This window comes from Melopsittacus undulatus, chromosome 13, assembly GCF_012275295.1.
Source record: "Melopsittacus undulatus isolate bMelUnd1 chromosome 13, bMelUnd1.mat.Z, whole genome shotgun sequence".
Taxonomy (NCBI): domain Eukaryota; kingdom Metazoa; phylum Chordata; class Aves; order Psittaciformes; family Psittaculidae; genus Melopsittacus; species Melopsittacus undulatus.
The window spans coordinates 886,750-900,116 of NC_047539.1; the positions used below are offsets into that span (position 1 = coordinate 886,750).

Genomic DNA, 13,367 nt, shown 5'->3' on the forward strand with positions numbered 1-13,367 from the left:
GGTCCCTATAGGGGCACCACCATCAGTGGCACCAGTGAGGATGTAACCAGTGTCACCACCACCATCCCCATCCCCATCCACCACAGACGGCCAGGACAGGGCTGCAGGGTACAAACAGCTTTATTGCCACCGCTGTGGTCCCCAAGGCGCAGGGACACGGGGGGGGGGGGGGTCCCTCATGTCTGCAGCTGCAGCAGGGCAGGCGCAGGGGGGGCCGGGGGCTGTGCCTGGCGGTGGCAGCTCTCCAGCTCCCCCAGCACCCCAAAGAGCCGGCGCAGCCCCTCGGGCAGGGGGGCACCTGCAGGGGTGAGCACAGTGAGACCCTGCACCCCCAACGGCACCCCCAGCACCCCCAACGGCACCCCCAGCACCACAGCACCCCCAGCACCACCTACCTTCTTGAGTACCATTTTGGGTGCCGGACAGCAGCTCCCAGTACTTTTCCCTGGGGATACAGGGAGGAGAAGGATGGAACCTTGGCATTAAGATAGGGGGTTCAGGGGGGGGGGGACCCCGCGGTTGGGGCTCACCTGAGGGTGTCCCGCAGCCCCTGGAGGTGATGGAACAGGCGCTGTGCCTCCACCGCGGGCTCCATGGGGTCGCTCCAGTCCTGCAGGGTGACTCCGTGCCGGGTCCGGTCACATCCCGGCCCTGCGGCGCAGCAGTGTCAGGGTATGGGGGGACCCCAGCAGCACCATTGTGGGGGTCCCCCCTCCTCGTACCCATCCTGTCCCGCTGGTGGCAGCAGCTCCACTTGTCCCCGCGGAAGACGCCAGGGTGGTAGGCACGGAGCACACGGGGGTTGTTGCCGCACACCTTGCGCAGGGCTGACAGCCACTGGTTGAGCTCATTCACACACTGCAGGGGTAGGGGTGACAAGGGGGGTCCCGTGCTGTGACACCCCCAGTGTCACCCCCCCCATCTCCATCCCACCTTGCACTGCAGGTAAGCCGTCTCCTGCTGCCCGCCCGCATCCATGTAAACCACCTGCATGACGTGGGAGCTCCCGAAGCTCTTCTCCTCCACCTTCTCTGCCGCAAGGATGTCGTGCAGGGCGATGGCCCCACAGTGCTGATGGAGGGGACGCACACAGGGGGTCAGTGCCGCCCCACTGACCCCCCCACCCCACTGCCCCCCAGGACTCCCCTACCTCGGCTCCAGGGCTCTTGCTGAAGCTGAGGCTCTCCCCGGTGAGGCAGAAGTGGAGCTTCCTGGATGCAGCGCTCAGCAGGGGCCCCTTGCCCCGTGTCTTGTGCACAAAGAGCAGCCCCTCCTTCAGCACCGCACTGGGGGGGGGCAGCGGCCGCCCCTCACCTTCCTCCTCCTCCTCCTCCTCCATCTCCACCAGCCGGGTGATGAAGTCCTTCATCCTGGTGATGCCCTCCTGCAGTGTGGGCAGCAGTGGGGCCAACCACTGCTCCTTGGCCCGCCCGGCTGCCGGCTCCATGTTCCCCACCATCTGGATGGCCTGGACACCCCCGGGATGGCAGCGTCACCGGTGGCATGCACAGAGCTTCCCAATGGGAAGCAGGGTGGCAGCAGCACCAGTCTCCATGTGCCCCCATCCCACCTTGGCCAGCAGCAGCAGCGTGCGGCCGGTGCGAGCATCAGCGTGAGCATCCCGCAGGTGGAAGAGCTTGGGGGTCATGATGGCCGGAGAGAAGAAGCGGAGGCAAAGGAAGCTGGTGACAGCCACGAACTTGATGTGCTGCAGACAACAAGGTGTAGGGGGGGAGTCTGTCCCAGCACAGGACAGCCCCCGGCACTGCATGGACCATTGAGTGAGGGACATGGAGTCATGGGATGGTTTGGGTTGAAGGGACCTTAAAGCTCATCCAGCTCCAACCCCTGCCATGGGCAGGGACACCTTCCACTGGAGCAGCTGCTCCAAGCCCCTGTGTCCAACCTGGCCTTGAACACTGCCAGGGATGGGGCAGCCACGTCTAACCCTCACTTCCTCCTTATATCCAACCTAACCTCCCATCTCAGTCTGAACCCATCACCCCTTGTCCTATCGCTACAGTCCCTGATGAAGAGCCCCTCCCCAGCACCATTGAAGCCCCCCTTCAGATCCTTGCTATTGGTCCAGCACAGCCCCACTGTCCCCCTTGCACCTCATCCCTGGGGCTGCCCCATGCCCAATAGGGACCCCATCAACCAGAGCCAGGGACTGCCCCTGTTCAACCCCAGCCCAACCTGGTGCTGTGGGAAGCGCTCCCCGACACGCTGGAAGAGCAGCCGGAATGCAGCACGGATAACGGGGGGACACATGGGAGCCGACCTGACGATGGCATCCAGCAGCTCCTGCAGGTAGGACTGGAGGTGCTGCCGGCCCTGCTCAATCACCTCACCCTCCGTCTGCACCCGGTGCAGACCCGAGCACCTGCGGGCACCGTCATTGTCACCCCATGGCCAGGGTCCCCCCTGCCCCATGGCCCCATGCACCCCTTACCCAACATCTTTGGTCTCCACCTTGCCGGGGTCCAGCTCCACGTGCTTCTTCTCCTCGAACACGCGGTTGATGGTGGGGCCCAGGACAGTATGCAGGTACGGCAGCCCCGTCACCTGCAGAGGGACCACGCAGGGATGCTGATGGGGGGCACAGCACAGGTCTGGCACCACCACCTCCCAGGTGAGGCCAGCCCAGAGCCGGGTTTCAGGCACTGCGGCACCTTCAGGAAGGACTCCATTGACTTGGAGGCCAGGGAGTTGCTCCGGAACAAAGTGTTGGGCTCACCTGCAAGACAGGAGAGGGTCTGAGCCTGGGGGATGGGCACAGCTCACCCACCAGGCAGCTGCAGTCATGGGGTTACCTCTATGGGCTGCACCTTCCAGCCCCAGCCATGTCCATGGGATTCCCTCACCCCAAACCAGTTGCTCCTGCACCAGCCTCAGCCCAGGAGCTGCTCGGGATGGACCCAGGGATGCCCACCCAGAGCACAGGGCATGGGCTGAACCTCAACCAGCACCCCCAGAAATCACCACACGAGGTCCTGGAGGTTCTGCAGCCCCAGGAGATGGTTGGAAGCCTCCAGATCCGCTCCCGTCTTACAGGGCTTGGCCAGCTCCAACTCGAAGAGCAGGTCCAGGAGCTCCTTGACCAGCCCTTGGCCCAGGAAGAGTTTGACCAGGCTGATGGAGACCTCCTGCCGGCACTCGGCTGTGGTGGCTTCATCCAGGAGCGTGACCAGATGCACTCGTCCATCCTGGTGGGGACAGGCAGGGAGATGCCATGGGAGGGATCACCCTGGGGCTGGGGGCAGAGGGGGCTTCGTGTGGAGCCTCACCTGGAGCCCTGACTGCACCTCCTGGCACAGCAGCTGCACCAGCGGCCGGTAGCAGTGTGAGGGCAGCACAGTCTCATCCCGCAGCCTCAGCTGCAGCTGCAGCGAGCCCAGGCTGCAGCGGCGCCTGCGGGCACGGGGGTGGGAGGGATGGGCACAGAGGAGGGTGAGGGGAGAGGTGGGTGGGTGGGTAGATAGGGGGGGAGATAGAGAGGTAGGTAGGTGGGTGGATAGATAGAAGGGTGGGTAGACGGATAGATACATAGGTGGGTAGATGGGTAGATACACAGATAGATGGGTAGATCGGTAGATGGATAGATAGATAGATAAACAGACAGATAGATAGCCAGATAGATGGCCAGATAGATAAACAGATAGATAGATAGACAGATAGATGGACAGATAGATGGACAGATAGATAAACAGACAGATAGATAAACAGACAGATAGATAGACAGACAGACATAGATGGGTACATGGGTAGGCAGGCTGAAGTACTTCACCAAGCAGGACATGGCCCAACAGCCCAGGGAAGCCCGGGCACACCGATGGGGCTGCCCTGTACTTCCCCCTGTCCCAGACCACAGCACACCCAGGAGTGATGCTGCTGCACACAGCAGCCCCTCCCCAGCCCCCCTATGGCACCGGGACCACCCCAGACCCCTGTGCCCACACTCACCCGTCCTCCCTCGCTTTGGATGCATCCGGCCGCAGCCTGAACCAGCCCTCATCCTGCCCGGCCTCCGCCAGCCCCTGCACCCCGAACACCACCTGCAGCAGCAGCAGCACCCATAGCCCTGAGCACACACGGGGCAGGGATGGGTCCCTGTCTCCGAGTGGGCAGCAGGGATGGGCTCGGGGCTCACCTTGCCCAGGAAGTCGTTCTTGCCCACCAGGTCCCAGTCCCACACCTCCACACACAGCTTCTCCCCAGCAGGCTCGGCCAGCTCGAACTCAAAGGTCTCATTCCAGCGTGGGTAGCAGGACCTCTTCACCACCTGCAAAGGCAATGGCATCATTCCCATCCCCATCCCCATCCCCGTCCCCATCCAACAACCCTTGGGAACACTGGGCCTTCCCAGTGGGATGGTTTCTCCAGCTGGAATTGTACTCACCGTGCTCTCCTGTGTCTTCCCATTGTAGCGCAAGCGGACAAAGGGGTCAGAGGCACCATTCCGGTCCTTCCTGGCCAAATCCCTGCCGAGAAGAGGGGGAATTTAACAGCAGCTACACTATGGGCACCCACTGCCCTCCTCGGCTCCCCAGCATCATAAGGCACTGGAATGGGTTGCCCAAAGAAGTGGTAAATGCCCCATCCCTGCAGTGTTCAAGGCCAGGGTGGACACTGGGGCTTGGAGCAGCTGCTCCAGTGATTGGAGATGGATGAGCTTTGAGGTCCCTTCCAACCCAAACCATTCCATGCTTCTATCTGCAGATGCACACCCTATGGAGGAGCAGATGAGGTGGACCCTGCCCCAGTATCCCCATTGGGTAGAGGATGCTCTGCACCCAAGGGCAGGTACCGGAGAACACCCTGATTCCAATGGGAAAACCAAGTCATGGACACATCCCCACTGCACACAGGGACCCGGTCCCCATCCCCTCCTCACCTGGCCTCCAGCACAGCGCAGCGCAGCCGCCGGCCTGGGCCCCCCACCACCTCCACCCGCAGGTGGATCTCCCCCTGCACCTCCTCATCGGGATCCACCTCACTGAGGCTCATCCAGCCGCTGTATCCTGTGGGAAAGGGTGACCCTCATGGGGGATCATTGAGGGGACTGTGGGGTCCTGCTCATCACAGGGATGGGAGATGGGTCCTGACCAATCACCCATCACCTTACCCTTGGGGTGCTCTGCCAGCATGTCCCGGGTGATGCAGACCTTCCCGATAACATCATCGCGGCTGGAGAACAAAAGCCGGGAGCAGGACATGGTGTGGGGTCAGGAATGGAATGGAGCCCACTTGCTCCGCCAGGGGCATCAGTGTGTCTGTCCCCATGGAGCACCTCAGCCACCCTTTGCACAGAGGCAGCCAAAGCCACCAATGTCCCACAGCCAACCTGCCTGTACCTGAGCGCATCCTCATCCATGACGTAGATGGAGATGCTGTGGAAGGTGGGATGGAGATGCACCTCGTATTCCTCCCCCCAGAACGGGGACAGCGTCTTCCACACCGTGGCAGTCCTATGGGGGAGATGGCACTGGTGATGGAGGGGATGAGGCTCTCCCCACTTCCCCAGCCCTATGAGCTGCCCATGACACAGAGCTGGGGGCAGCACCCACAGATCTGAACACTCAGGTGGGGCAGGGGATGGATTCCTGTCACTGTTCTGTGGCTGTGAGCTGTGCCTGGAGTTAATTCATAGATTCATAGAATCATTTAGCTTGGAAAAGACCTTTAAGATCATCGAGTCCAACTGTGAACCCAGCACTGCCAAGTTCAGCACTAAACCATGCCCTTGAGCACCACACCTATATTAAGGAATAATAATAATTAGTTGCATTATTATAATACTCTTATTAATAATAACATAATAATACTCTTATTAATAATAACATAATAATACTCTTATTAATAACAATATAATAGTAATAAAATATAATCCTAGTAATAATGATGATGATGATAATAGGCCTGCAGCAGGGTGGCTGCAAGAGCCCCCAGGAGCAGTGTGTGCCAGCCCATCTGAGGACCAGCCAGGGCCATGGAGCCACTCACCTGATGATGGCTTCATCATCGACCTTCACGATGCAGTACGGGTCGCTGCTCCCTGTGCTGGAAGGACAGGGCACGGCTCTGTCAGGGCCACCAGCCATGGCCCTGGCCCCGTACCCCAACCCCATGGTGATGGGCAACCAAAGCCTTCAGCCCTGGCAAATCACCCTGTAGATAGATGGGGACCTCACAAGTGCCCCTTGCAGGGACTGTGGGGGCTGGAAAGGCAATGTGGTGACCCCGCTTTGCTCTCAGCCCATAGAACACATCCCTGAGTGTGTCCGGTCACCACATCCCGCTGGCAGCCAGCAGAGGTTTTCCTCTGCCAGATGGGAAGAACGAGAACAAACAAACCCACCCCTTCCCTGAACCGGCTCCAGGCACCCGCAGCCCCATTGCACTGGGAGAGAGGCCACGGCAGCCCCAGGCACACCCGGAGCCCTGACACCTTCACAGGGATGGGGACATCCCCAGGGATGCAGAGGGTGACAAGGGCAGGCAGTAGAGCTGTTGGCAGCCACCTCGATGCTCTGACCCCACTTCCTCCCTGTGGACATCATGAATCATGGCTCCTGAGCTGCTGCTTCACAGCTTATTGCCCCGGAGCATCAGAAAGGAGGTGACTGCTGCAGGCAGGGACCGCAAGCATAGAGCGATGTCCCCATCCCAAAACCAGGCCAAACCCAGGGAGGCTGAGAGCCAACTGCTGGGGGGGGGGGGGATTAAAGGGATTTAAGGATTTAAGATATTGAAAGCGTTTGGGGTGGTTTGTGCCCTCCCAAACACGGGTGTAGGGGGGTCTGTGCTGTGCATCCTGGGTACCACTTCAGCATCCCCATCCCCAGGCAGCTCCATCACCTTGGTCCACGCAGGATGCAGGCAGGTGGCCAAGAGCAGCTCTGCTCCCACCACCCTCTGCAGAGGATTTTAATGAGAGCGTCGTTAACTGGAGCCTGTCGCTGACATTTCCTGCCTCATGCAAACCATGGGGCGGGCAGGGAGCAGGCAGGCAGAAAGGGAACATCTGCCTGCTCCAGCCGTGCCCAGCAACGCAGGCAGGCTTCAGATGGGAGCTGCTTGATGCTGACAGCAGGAAAGCCTTGTCCCTGACACGGGGGTGTTCCAGCACATGGGCTGCTCCATGGGTGCCATGAGCCATGTGAAAAGGGGAAGGTTGGGCTTTAAAAAGAGGAAATGAAGATAGAAGTTTAAAACCTCATAGCACAGTATGAATAAAGGGGGGGGGGGGGGGGGGGGGGGGGGGGGGGGGGGGGGGGAGAAACGTGTGTGATCCCTGCTGCCATCCACCCCAGCACTGGGGGCTGAGGATGGGATCTGTGATTAAGCATCCACTGGTGCAGTGGTGCTGCTCTGTCCAGCCCTTGGGAATGGGGGGCAGTAAAATACAATCAGATCAGGTTATTTCCCTTGCTTTCCTGCAACGGGAAGGCAGGGAAAGGATTGTGAAGCACTCAGCTGGGAGGGGGCTGATCCTAGGGGGGGGACACTGGGGCAGAACGCACCCAGGGCTGAGCTGGAGCTGCTGCAGCTCTTCCTGCTCGCCCAGATTCTGGCACTGGAGTTTGGCAGCAGCAGGAGCAGGTTTCCTGCCTCTTTATGGGCAGTTCCATGGTTTCATGGCTGCACGGTGCCAAGCTCGGCATAGGGCAGGCGCTGGCGTGGAAGGCAAAACCAAGCAGCAGCCCTTTGGTAGCAGGGGGAGATGGGAGACACATGGGCACGGCCAGTGGGGAGCGTGGCACTGAACCCCACTGCAGTCACCGGGATGCTGGTGGTGGTGGCACAGCTCCTTGGGGCAGGGACAGTCACAAATCACAGCAACAGCACCAGAATCCTGTCCCTGTGCTGAACCCTGCAGGAGCTGGGGGGGGGCACAAGGGTTTGGGGGTGCCCCGAATCCTGTCCCTGTGCTGGGAGGGTCCCTGCAGGAGCTGGGGGGGGGGGGGACCACAAGGGTCTGGGGGTGCCCCATGACCCACGGGTGCTTCCGACCTGCACACACCCGCAGAGGGATTCCCGCTGTGATCCCAAAGGCGGTGCCAGGATGGAGCCAAGGAACAGGCTCCCACCCCGAGGAGGGGGACGGCGGTCAAGGTCAGGCTGCAGAGGGTGATCCTGCCCGGATCCGGCGCTCGGGTTTCCCTCTCCCTTCCCAGAGCCACGTCCCAAAGGCACCGGTCCGGAAAGCTCCGCTCAGGGCGTTATTGCACAGCGGCAACAGGCTCCTAAACCCCATAACGCCCTCTGAAGCGGAGCTGCCCGCAGGGAGCTGAGCCAAAGGGATTTAAAACCCAGGCTCTGACACACGGGATTTAAAAAAGGAAAGGGGAAAAAACAAAAGTCATGTTTCTTTCCTTGTTTATCCTCTTTTTCCATGACGGCTGCAGGGATTTTTGCTGCTTTTCCGGGAGCCCTGACCCTGCCCGGCTGCTGAGTGCTCCTCAACAGCCTCCTGTTGTCTTGAGCTGCCCCTCAATCCCACCCCAACACTGTCCCCACATCCTCCCACATAAGGGTCAGGGTGATGAGGATAACGCTGGGATACGTGGAGGAAAAGCCGGACCCAAAGGGCTGCCAGCAGATCCCCCCCGACCACAGCCAGGCTTCAGCCAGGGGGAGGAACGGAGCCAGGGTCCTCGCAGCTCCTTTTGGGGTCCCTGCAAAGGGCCCAGCTGCAGGCAGTGGGGTGCGTGGTGGGGACAGCCCTGCCGCAGGGCAGCACAAGGGGAGTCCCCCAAAGAGGCAGTACTGCTTGGGGTGCCCTGAAGCACTGCTTGGGACACCACACACAGCACTGGGTGCTCCTAGGAGGAACCTCAGAGCCATCCCAGAGGGCACCCCCATATCAAGGGGTACATCACAGCTCTCCTGAGGGGCCCCAAAGCACTGCTGGGGGCACTCAAAGGGAAACCCCAATACAATACAGCCCCAAAGCCACCCTGTGGAGAACCCCCATTGCTGTGTGAACACCCCAAAGCCATCCTAGAGGGAACCCCCCGAACACAATCCCTGCTGTGGGGACCCCCAGCCATCCTGAAGAAGCCCTTAAAGCTGTGGGGACACCACAAAGCCACCGTGTGTGTGTGTGTGTGGGGAAACCCCGATGCAAGGGGCATCGCAAAGCCACCCTAAGGACACCCCCAGAGCACACTCACTGCTGGGGCACAGCGCCCAGGGTGTCCCCAGCACACAGGGACCTGTTGCCCGGACCCCCCGTGCAGGAGGGCTCCCCCCAGGGCAGGCTCCCCCCCAGACCCCCCCGGGGCACTCACATGTCCTTAGCGGGCAGGTTCTTGCCCTCCACGATGCGGATGGAGAGCGCACAGCGCTGGGCCATGGCGATGGGCAGCGGAGCGCGACGGACCCGACGGCAGCCTCGAACCGGCGGCTGCCCCAGCCCCGAGCCCATGTGCGGGCCGGCGCAGCAGGCAGCCAATCAGAGCGCGGGGCGGGAGGAGGGGGCGTGGCTTTCGAGTGGGCGTGACAGGGGAGTGTGGGCGTGGCTTGTGTGTTGTGGGCGGGGCTTGGGATCCCCTACGCGATGGTTACCGCTCGGTGTCGGGTTCCCCTGCAGCCCTCGGGTACCGGAGCTCAGCCCGGCCCTTAAGGACGGCCCCACACCGGGTTCCTGCTGCCCCCGCACCCCATTGACCCCCGCGGTGCGCCCCCGCCGCTCCCCGTGCCCCAAACCCACCTTGACCCTTTCTTACTCAGTTAATCCCACACAGCTGCAGCGCTCGGAGGGGCCGGTGGCATTTCGGGGGTGCCAGCGGTAGAGAAGGGGAGATGGGGAACCCCAACTGCAAGAGCAGCGCTGGGGCTGAGCGCCGTGCTGGCAGACACCGCTGGTCCTTGGCATTTGCGCCTGGACACCGCAGTGACACCATAGGGACATCACGGCGGCTCCACAGGGACACTATGGGGACACGCTGCCCCGTCCGCTTCCCCCGCACATGGAACAAGGGACAAGGACCCCTGCCGTCATCGCTCACACCTCCCCGGGTGCCAGCTCCAGCCCTGCACAGGCTCAGGGCCATATGTCCCATCCCCAGCAGGATGAGACCCTCTAGTGCTGAGGACAAGCAGGGCAGAGAACTGCAGCCCCCTTTTAAGTGGACTCAGGGTGGGTGTGCATATACATATACACGGCATACATATACACATCACATACATATACACATCCCATACATATACACACCACATACATATACACACCACATACATATAAACATCACATGCATATACACACCACACACATATACACACCACGTACATACACACACCACACACATATACACACCACATACATATACACATCACACACATACACACATCACGATCCCGAGGGAGGGGGGGACCGACCGTGGGGCTGCCCTGGGAGCACAGCCTGCGTGGAAACACGGGGGGGTAATGGATGTGTGTGTGTGTATGTGACATGTACATGTGTGTGTGTGTGACGTGTACATGTGTGTATATATGTGTGTGTGTGTGATGTTTATATGTATGTGGTGTTTGTATGTATGTGGTGTATATGTATGTGATGTGTATATGTATATGCACACCCACCCTGAGTCCACTTAAAGGGGGCTGCGGTCCTCTGCCCTGCTTGTCCTCAGCACTAGAGGGTCTCATCCTGCCCAGGCTGTAGGATCCAGGCCCCACAGCCTGACACAGCACCAGTAACGCTGCACCAGGACCCCACAGCTCCCAGTTACAGGATCGGACCCCCGACCCTGGTGCAGGATCAGGCCCCGCTGCCATCTCGTGGCTGGCGGGGGAACACCAGCAGCACCCAGGAAGGATTGGGCCGGCTCTGGATGAAGGAGCCCCTGGTCTGGGCTCGGGGAAGGGGGAATCACTGCGGGGCGAAGGCGAATGGGGACAAACCCCTTTGTACCCACACCCCCACTCCTGGGGGCACTTCGGTGCCTCTCACCCCAGCCCCGGGGCTGTTGGGGGTCAGGATCCTCTCTCTGCCGCACCCCGCAGGGGAACTGCCCCATCCAAAGCGGATGCAGGTGACGCCACATTCCCTAAGCTGGGTGTGAAAAACGCTTCTTCCACTCCAGAGCATCGCGAGGCCGCACCCAGGGATGGGGCTCAGAGCCCCGGGGGGGCACATTGGGATGGGGCTCAGAGCTCCGGGGGGGCACATTGGGATGGGGCTCAGAGCCCCGGGGGGGCACATTGGGATGGGGCTCAGAGCCCCGGGGGGGCACATTGGGATGGGGTTGCCGGGGGGGCATTCCCGGGGGCAGGAATCACGCACAGGAGGCAGAGGCTGGGCCCAAAGCATGCAGAAAAGCCTTTAATGTCGGGCTCCAGTACAGCTCCAGCCGTACACAGGAGGCGGTGGGCATCGTGTGTGGGGCAGGAGCGTGGGGCAGCAGAGGGGCTCAGAGCCGGGAGGGGGGGTGATCATAGACGTGGTGTGTGTTGTACCTCTGCACCGTCACGGCCTCAGGCTTGCTGAAGGTGCTGCTGACACCGCAGGCATCCGAGCTATGGGGGGGAAAGGGGGTACGGGTGTCACCCTGTGACCTGCCAGCACCCATCGCGGTTCCTGACGGACACGGGGGTGACACTGACCCCCAGCACACCAGCATGGCCACCAGGCCGGCCAGCAGGGTGGCGAAGAGGATGGTGAGGATGGAGGTGAGGGCGATCATGGCAGCGCTGTGCCCGCGGTCCTTCCGGGGGATGCTGGTCTGTGGCGTGGCTGGGGAGGGAGCAGGATGTGCACCCCGGTGTGTTTGTGGGCACTCGGTGTGGGACTGCAGCTCCTGCCCTCACACGGTGCCATCTGTGCCCTGCCTCAGTTTCCCCCCCCGCTCGCAGGGGAGCTGAACCCTGAGACGCTGGTGCTCAGCATCCAGCCCCCCCAACGAGACCACCCCACACCACTCAACCCGGGGGATGTGGGATGGGTGCAAGGGGCAGGATGAGCCCCCTGGTACCTTTCTGCAGGTAGATAGGCTCTGACCACTTTGTCTCAGCCACAGGACCGGAGTTATCCCAGGCGACGAACCTCACCCTGGGATGGGAGGGGGGATGTGATTCGGGGGCTGCCAGCACCCTTGGGGGGTCCCCATGAGCAGGGATGGGGATGGGTGTACCTGTACGGCCCGGGGCCGGGCAGGGGACCATTGCAGGTGGGTCTGGTGTTATCCCCTTGGCAGCTGGTCTCACTGCCGACGCGCAGCACCGAGATCTCCCCATCGGCTTTGGGGCAGGGGTAGTTGAGGAGGGTGGTGTTGAGGGTCATGTAGGCGGAGGTGTTGGCCGGGAAGCGCTGGTACGCCCTGTCCGGGGACCCCGGCTCCAGGGTCCTGTCGAAGCTGGGTACGCCTGCAGGGATAGGGATGGGGATGGGGATGGGATGGGGATAGGGATGGGGATGGGGATGGGATGGGGATAGGGATGGGGATGGGGATGGGATGGGGATAGGGATGGGGATGGGGATGGGATGGGGATAGGGATGGGGATGGGATGGGGATAGGGATGGGGATGGGGATGGGATGGGGATGGGGATGGGGATGGGATGAGGAGGGACCGCAGGGAGCACGGGGAGCCCTTCTCGCACCCCCAGGACCCCTCCGCACCCTCCGGGACGGCCACCACCAGCCAGATGACGGCGTCGCTCAGCGAGTTGGGGAAGGCGCAGCGGGGCTGGTCCAGCACGAAGGTGGAGGTGGTCGTGAGCCCCCCCAGGGGCAGGGTGGAGAGGGCCGGTGTGTACAGCCTCGGGTCTGCGGGAGGAGACAAGGAGGGTGCAGCGCACAGGGGCCACAGAGGGAGCTGCCCCTTTGAACCCGCCTGTGTCCCCCCCTCCTCCTCTCCCATCCCTCATTTTGGGCTCAAACACATGAAAACAGGGAGCAAAGACACCTCCTTCCCCCCCCACCCCGAGGACTCCGCACTGGAGGTGGCACCAGCACAGGGGCACCAGCTGCCCCACACCTCCGGCTCCAGCGGGATGCTGATGCTGTGCACAGGGGACCCCCGCAAGCAGGACCCCGAGGACCGGATCCCATCCTACCCCATCCCATCCCATCCGCTGTCGGACTCACCCTGGCCGCAGGCGGCCGCCGGGAGCAGCAGCAGGAGCAGCGGGAGCATCGTGCGGGCTCCTGGGTGCCGAGGGCAGCAATGCGGGCGGATGAGCTCCGTGTCCCCACCAGACCCGGGCCGGCCCCAACCACCCACATTCCAGCGCTGGCCACAGCCCCGTGGCAAACTGGTCCAGCCCGTTTCCCCAGGGAGCATGGCCGGGATGGGAGCGCCCGCAGGCGAGCGCGCTGAGAACCGCAGCGCTCACGGCACCAATGACACATCCATACCCACCC

The 13,367-nt window shown here is 62.0% G+C and overlaps 2 protein-coding genes across 2 annotated transcripts; both read right to left on the bottom strand.

Moving 5' to 3' along the window:
* Positions 1-176: 176 nt before the first annotated feature.
* LOC101869303 (ras GTPase-activating protein 4) lies at positions 177-9,402 on the bottom strand. Its single transcript, XM_034069079.1, has 20 exons — positions 9,294-9,402; positions 6,004-6,060; positions 5,355-5,468; positions 5,126-5,187; positions 4,895-5,021; positions 4,400-4,481; positions 4,151-4,282; positions 3,964-4,055; positions 3,288-3,411; positions 3,053-3,206; positions 2,673-2,737; positions 2,453-2,565; positions 2,197-2,383; positions 1,571-1,708; positions 1,151-1,468; positions 934-1,071; positions 723-858; positions 531-651; positions 330-445; positions 177-298 (listed from the first exon to the last, which is right to left on the bottom strand). The coding sequence occupies exons 1-20, from the start codon at positions 9,356-9,358 to the stop codon at positions 177-179; spliced, it is 2,463 nt and encodes an 820-aa protein (XP_033924970.1). The 5' UTR covers positions 9,359-9,402.
* A 1,901-nt stretch (positions 9,403-11,303) lies between these two features.
* Positions 11,304-13,309, bottom strand: LOC115947568 (uroplakin-3b-like protein 1). Its single transcript, XM_034068895.1, has 6 exons — positions 13,092-13,309; positions 12,624-12,770; positions 12,138-12,369; positions 11,979-12,055; positions 11,611-11,740; positions 11,304-11,523 (listed from the first exon to the last, which is right to left on the bottom strand). Exons 1-6 carry the CDS (start codon positions 13,285-13,287, stop codon positions 11,418-11,420), a joined length of 888 nt encoding a protein of 295 aa, XP_033924786.1. The 5' UTR covers positions 13,288-13,309; the 3' UTR covers positions 11,304-11,417.
* Between the last annotated feature and the right edge of the window lie 58 nt (positions 13,310-13,367).

What these genes read in the sequence shown, in the direction of transcription:
- LOC101869303 (XM_034069079.1), bottom strand. Translation starts at nt 9,358, where the DNA reads ATGGCCCAGCGCTGTGCGCTCTCCATCCGCATCGTGGAGGGCAAGAAC. An exon ending in GATGATGAAGCCATCATCAG is followed by an intron (nt 5,469 to 6,003) that starts GTGAGTGGCTCC and finishes TCTCCCCCATAG; the next exon opens with GACTGCCACGGTGTGGAAGA. An exon ending in CGCTGCTGCTGCTGGCCAAG is followed by an intron (nt 1,469 to 1,570) that starts GTGGGATGGGGG and finishes GGGGGTGTCCAG; the next exon opens with GCCATCCAGATGGTGGGGAA.
- LOC115947568 (XM_034068895.1), bottom strand. Translation starts at nt 13,287, where the DNA reads ATGCTCCCTGGGGAAACGGGCTGGACCAGTTTGCCACGGGGCTGTGGC. An exon ending in GGCGGCCGCCTGCGGCCAGG is followed by an intron (nt 12,771 to 13,091) that starts GTGAGTCCGACA and finishes CTCCTCCCGCAG; the next exon opens with ACCCGAGGCTGTACACACCG. An exon ending in CCCGGCCCCGGGCCGTACAG is followed by an intron (nt 12,056 to 12,137) that starts GTACACCCATCC and finishes CTCCCATCCCAG; the next exon opens with GGTGAGGTTCGTCGCCTGGG.